Below are 6,484 nucleotides of genomic sequence, written 5' to 3' on the forward strand. Positions count from 1 at the left end.
TATAATATAATAATATATTATATATAATTATTTCGATTCAATCTTTTCACTCGATAAAATTTAAACTCAATTAATTTCTCATTCACCCTAATTGGTAATCAAGAAATAATTTCGTTTGCTACGTAGCTCGTTCGAATTATTTTATCGATTCAAATGAGTACAAAACTCATTTTTCTAACAATACCAACACGAGTCTTTCCAACGTTTTTATGTACTGACTCACACGTACTTTGATAACTTCTCAGAAGGTCATCCATCTCAAAATTGATCCAAGTCAAGTCCACTTAACTCAAGAGTTTTAAATTACGAGCTTCCGAAAAGAAGATGCACCTCGTTTGTATGAATGGTATCTATCAAAATTTTTAACTTCGTCGTTCTGATAGATGGTATTATAAACCCCAAAATAATTTTTTTTACTCGTTTTCGATGTTTATTCTAATTGATCTGATATTCACCTTATTATAAAAATTTGTAGTATATTGCCACTGCTTTCTAGTATGGACTTCAGGAAGATATTTCACTAAATACTACGATTTTATCGACCATATACCCATGAGGCATTAGAGAAGAACCAACCTCGGTTTCCTTCTGAAGAGGAGATAATGCAGTAACTATTGATTTTGGATTTGGCCTCTCCCGAAGTTCGTATTGCAGACATCTTGACGCTAGACGTACCAACTCAGTTCCATCATCATTTGAAAATTCACCTTCCAAGCAAGAATCTGTTAGCATTTGAATATTCCGGTCCTTCATTAAATCAAGGGCCTGTCACCAATTAGGTGCCAATAAATGAGTGAGAAAACTTTGCAGAAGTCATAATTTTGGGGATAAAAAAAAGTGAAATTCAGATTTAAGAACAGCTTGAGGCACGATCCATCAGGTCAAGAATGCTCAAGTAAATTTATCACAATTCATGTTTTGAGAGGCACAATTAAGTTTAAATTATCAGTCAAAGTTGGATTACAAAATTCGATTTCAATACAAAGCATCTCGTACTGCGAAAGGCTACACGAGTTATTTGGTCGACACAACAAAGAAAGTACACAAGCATATAAACTATTTGTCAATAGAAAGTTCACGGGTTATCTTGCCAACACAAAGATATAGCTAGAACAATCTATATTATATTGGAGGAAGTGGACATTATAGCCAAAGGCTTGTTCAAGTACCACAAAGGCTTGTTCAAGTACCACAACTCATGTTTTCTACAATTAATTAAGATTTAAATGCCAGTCCTTGAACACTAGACACGCTAATGGTGAATGGACTTAGAAATATTAAATGCATCACCATTGGCAAGTAAAAGAATGTCGATGTGCGCTCATTGAAAAAGAAGAGGTGGAATGTCGAGAGGTAATAATGACTTTCAACCTAAATAGTATTAAATTTTTTTTCCCTGGTTGACCGACGAGTGGCATATTTGTCATGAGCTGGTTACCATACTATATTACCAGCATAAACTATCTTGAGACATCAAAATTAACATGGATAGACTTACGTGACTTGGTGGGATGTGTTTTCCGCTGAGGAGGTCAAGTAAAAGTGTGCCAAAGCTGTAAATTACGCTTTCTGGAGTTACTCTCCCTGAAAATTTAGGATAATGTCGATAATGATGACAAATATCAAAAGAATAGAGAAATATTCACAGAATGTAAGAGAATATATATCCCTGACAGAGCAAAGAGAATTGGTAAGCATTAATGCAATTCCGCCTTACAAATTAACTTGACTGGTTCAAACAATTCAGAGACTATCTATTTTATCCACCAAAACAGAAAATGCTAGCTAAATCACATTCACTTGAAACCTGCTTAAAAGCAAAATAAGATGTTTATAAGTTTCAGGAAACCCTTCCGGTTTTTTAAGCTTTGGCAAAGAGTTCAAATTAAAGATTGGCACGGGATGAAGATTCCGCTTTCAATGTACAGAAGATTGGAACATACTTTTGTGGACATCAGATTTTCAGATTTATAGAGATTTTCAGAATCAAAGTAGGCACGGTCCCAGAGAGCTTAATAGATGAAGAAGGAAAATTGAAAAATGGGTCATCATATACAAACAGTTTAAACTGGATATCTAAACTGGATATCATGAAGAAATCCCATTCCATATGGTCAATACGGAGTGATCCATTTCTTTTTAAGAATTACAATCTGATACTCTCTGACACAAACTTGTATTTTTTAAATCAACAAGATCATAAATGGGATCAAAATTTTCAAGAATCGTTATGTCAGCGAGTACTAGAAGGGAACTAAATTAAACCCAAATAAGAAAGAAGTAAAACTGATCACGATAAAAAAAACTTACAGATAAACTGGATTGCCATCTAATAAAACCTTAAAGGGCAAATTTATTTCTGAAGTCCTCCATGTTGTACCCTCTGCGGGTGAACTACAGTAAGATCTATGTGTGTGATAGAGAATAAATTAATTTAAAAATATGAACGACTAGCATCGGCATCTGTGTAGTATTCAAATCTTCTACTTTAAAGTCCTACCTACCGTGCATGAGTGGAAAATCTGCCATCAACAACTTAATAATTCCTTTAATTGCGACCATGAATCTGCTTATGACAATGAGAGATCAAGAATGTAAAGTCTCAACTTTCATCAGGCAATGGATCAACAATATTGAGACTAGAAGTCTAGCAGATCTTGAAGATCCAACCTTAACTAACAGGGAAAATGCTCCATTAATCAACCGTGTGTCCTCTATATAGCATCTTTTTTATTCACACAAAGGCCTGCAACTGAGGCACGCTGATTAATCTGGTTCAGGGGTATCCACCTTTTCTAATGTCATTTCAGCACACCAGATTAATTACTCCACCATCATATAAAGAGAAAACTCATCTCATAGGCACAAGGAGCAAGTCAACAAATAAAATTAATTTTTGACATGCTAAAAGAAGATATTCTGGTAACAAAGGCTCAAATCATAAAAAGGGCATCAAATTAGTGCCTCGCAAAAGAATATATGCCTATTAGGTATCTTCAATATACTTTGATCACGATCGTAAGAAAGTCTAAATGGCAAGACATAGTAGCAAATTCACTCACCTGTTCAAAGAAATTCCAAAGGTTGAGGAACATTTATGCACTTACACTGAACATAGTTTACCAAAATTTATGTTTCCCCTATTTTTAGAATTGCAAGCCAAGTAACACTAAGATAATAGGCCATGATGGGTAACTACTACTATACACCAAAATACATGCACAGAACATGCTGTATAATCCCATGTTGTACAGTTCGAGTGGTAGTAAATATTTTCAAAGTGAGATTTGTTACCAGTCCTCAGGTACTCTGGAGGAGTAAATGCTAAATTTGTACTGTAACTTTTCCCATCTCTACTGTTCTTCATCAAACCAAAGCATGACAGTCTAGGATTGGCATCCTATAACAGATTAAGTTACCAAACAGAATCAACAGCATGTTTGTGCTGATGCTTGTCTTGTATACATAAATGGGAAATTAGGAAATTCATACTTACATCATCAAAGACTACTCTGTAGGCATTAAGATCATGATAAAGAGCACGCCCTTTACTTGTGCAATATTCTAATGCTTGTGCAAGATATAATGCGACCCTCAATCGCATTGCCCACTTCATCGGCTGTGTTTCCCCTGAAATAACATAGAAGTGAGGCATATTGATTTGACAATGGGGCAGATTCAAAATCTAAATTAAACTAAACTAGAACAAACATATTATGAAAGTTAAGTGCAAGTTAAGCAGCAAAAATCTGGTTTTTTTCTAGGGAAGTATGAGCAAAAAATGTTGGGAAGGAATTGAAAATATAGATCATAGACGATTTGTAGTTTTAACAAGCACGACCTATAGATAATTTTTGGCATGGATTTTATGAGGCAAGGGCCTAGGCAGATAGTAAAATAGAAATATATCTAAATGCAAAATGAGACTATGATTTACATTAACAAGACTGGGGCATTATGCAAAAATTATCATTTTCAACTGAACGGAAATCACTCCATATAAATAGAAAAGGAGATCAACATGCACAAGAAATTGGCTAGGTTCTGCACAGTGAAATTAAATTAAGAGAAGAAATTATTCAAACACATCATCAGTCCACCGTAGTAATGAGCATTTACATAACGGTGCAAATAACTTAGAATTTTGGTTGGATAAATGATTGCCAAATGAAATGTACTCACAGTGAAATAGATGCTTTGCAAGTGTTTCATTGGGCATAAATTCAGCAACCAGCAACCTCTCATCACCTTCACAGCAGCAACCAAGTAAATTCGCCATTCTATTATTCCGGAGTTGACCAACAGCTCTTGCTTCTTCCTGAAGTTTTAATTAAAATCAAAGCAAGTATATAAGCTGTGATCTAGAAAGCTAAGAGAAAATCAAAGAAGTTATACAATTCTTGAAACAACTCCTCCAGTGCATGAATTTTTTTTAAAATCTGATTCGAGTGACTGTGTAACAGAAGAGTCAAAACACACATCTCAGTTCCTGAAACTCTAGAAGAATCAAGCAAATTATATGGTCCAAGCCTCCAAACAACATTATGGGATAAATGTGAGGAGACAAAAAGTTAGAAAAATTCAGATCGCTCCAAAGGAGAAACAGGAACAAATTAAGACCATAGAGATGCAAGCAGTGTCCACTCACCAAAAACTGCCTGGAATCAGGCCAAGCAGACCTGTTAAAGCGTTTGACAGCTATCCGCCTCTGATTCTCCAATTTCCCCTTATAAACCACATTCGGAGCTTTCTCCCCATGTTCTGAAACTATGTTTGCTACAGAAAATCTGGATGTAGCTGTCCTGAGTTGTTCGATAGAGTATTCACGAAATGCAGGCAAATCACTGATTTCACTTTTATCCTCAATTTCTGCAACAAATGAAAATAAATCAAACTCAGTTTCTACACAATTTAAGAGGAAGAACATGATATCTATTGCAAATTCTCAAATAATAATAATAATAATAACAACAATGATGATGATGATGATGATGATGATGATGACTATGACAATTGACAAACCAGCATCATCAGTTTCATGACCCGGTCCATCACTTTGGGAGATAAAACAACATGAGGTGAGCTTGGAAAAATGGCTGCCCATCCTAATCCAACAACTAGAACACGAACAGGAAAAGGAACAAGACTTCACGTAGCCAAAAGCCACTTTTTTAAGCTCACAGGTCATCCATCTGACTCCATGCACCAGATATATATTTAGGTTACCCTATACAAAATTAAGATGCATAAACATCAACGTGTATGACGTCTTGATTTAAATACAATAATTTGTGCCCACCAAGGAATGAACAGAAATATCAGCTTCTAGATATATCCAAGAGAAGTTTCTAATAATGACGCATTAAGAATTTGCACCAAGGAATCAACAGCTTAGTTTGTGTGAAAAGTTGAATGCACAAATCTACAATTGATTGACTAATAACTAGTTCAAAAATTAAATATGAATGCAAATTTAGATTATCATAAACCTAGATGAAAATGTTCCCACAATTAATACTTTCATCACTTATTCGCAAGCTCAACACTAACAAGCCACATAACACTAACCATCCCCATTTATTGTCTGTCAGCCTATCATATAAGCTCGAAAAATCATGTTAGTTTAGAATCTTCAATTTGTGGGGATAAAACAATAGAAACTCACAAAAAAAAACCATATACATTTTCAAATTGCTGCCACATACAATGAAAGAGCTCAAACCATCAGTTCAATCATGATTCACAAGTCAACATAAAGCACACAATTTAAGGATCAAGAAAGTTACTTTAAGCAAATAATCAAATCTAGGAAAACTCACGGAGACCAAATCAACATTTTTGAATCCAAAAGCTTTCTCCGGTCGCCAATACCTCTCAAAATACTTCCTTTTCAGCCATATCAAGTCAACAATTCACCTAACGCACATTAAACATACTGGGTCATTCAGAGTCAATGATCAAACCCAAGAAAAAAAATCCAACCAAACCCACTATCCCCAAAAGTCCAGAGCAAAATAAAAAATTTCAGAAAGAGCCCATCTCAAGTAAATAAAATAAATAAATAAATCAAAACTCATTTCCAGAATGCACAATTTCAAGAAACTTAAACCCAGACCAAGTATCAAGAAAAAGGGAACCTTAAAAATGATTTCTTGGCCAAGCTAGCTTTGGTCAGAGCACAAAACCAACTACTGATGTTATCTGCGTGTATTTATTTATCTTAGTTCGCATAAGAAAATCGTAGAGCGTTTGTTCGGGTAGAGCCTGAAACAGCAAGCGTAAACGATATAGGGATATATGTACAGACAGGTGAACGCAAAAAACATACACAACATACATAATAGATACAGATAGATATACCCACATATGTGTTGTGTACGTGGAAGAGTGCGTCTTTGTGCTATTAATGCAGATCTATTTCGAGCGTGTTGCGCTTATATGGTTTTGATTTCGCTAATTTATTTGCATGATCTTGTGTTATTTG

The 6,484-nt window shown here is 34.9% G+C and overlaps 1 protein-coding gene across 9 annotated transcripts in view; it reads right to left on the bottom strand.

Moving 5' to 3' along the window:
• Positions 1-6,484, bottom strand: part of LOC140977964 (serine/threonine-protein kinase BSK7-like) — a 14,008-nt gene extending 7,524 nt beyond the window's left edge. Inside the window, exons 1-10 of one of the 9 annotated variants that reach the window (XM_073442647.1) lie at positions 6,365-6,484; positions 6,138-6,264; positions 5,820-5,916; positions 5,023-5,227; positions 4,649-4,869; positions 4,183-4,318; positions 3,497-3,630; positions 3,295-3,400; positions 1,499-1,584; positions 577-765 (exon numbers count right to left, since the gene is read on the bottom strand). In XM_073442647.1, the coding sequence (XP_073298748.1) occupies positions 577-765; positions 1,499-1,584; positions 3,295-3,400; positions 3,497-3,630; positions 4,183-4,318; positions 4,649-4,869; positions 5,023-5,188 (1,038 nt within the window). In that variant the 5' untranslated portion in view covers positions 5,189-5,227; positions 5,820-5,916; positions 6,138-6,264; positions 6,365-6,484. Of the gene's footprint in view, positions 1-576; positions 766-1,498; positions 1,585-3,294; positions 3,401-3,496; positions 3,631-4,182; positions 4,319-4,648; positions 4,870-5,022; positions 5,228-5,786; positions 5,917-6,137; positions 6,344-6,364 lie in introns of those variants that run through there. The other 8 variants (XM_073442648.1, XM_073442653.1, XM_073442651.1 and 5 more) reach the window with 8 other exon arrangements.

This window comes from Primulina huaijiensis, chromosome 6, assembly GCF_012295235.1.
Source record: "Primulina huaijiensis isolate GDHJ02 chromosome 6, ASM1229523v2, whole genome shotgun sequence".
In the NCBI taxonomy this organism is placed as follows: Eukaryota; Viridiplantae; Streptophyta; class Magnoliopsida; order Lamiales; family Gesneriaceae; genus Primulina; species Primulina huaijiensis.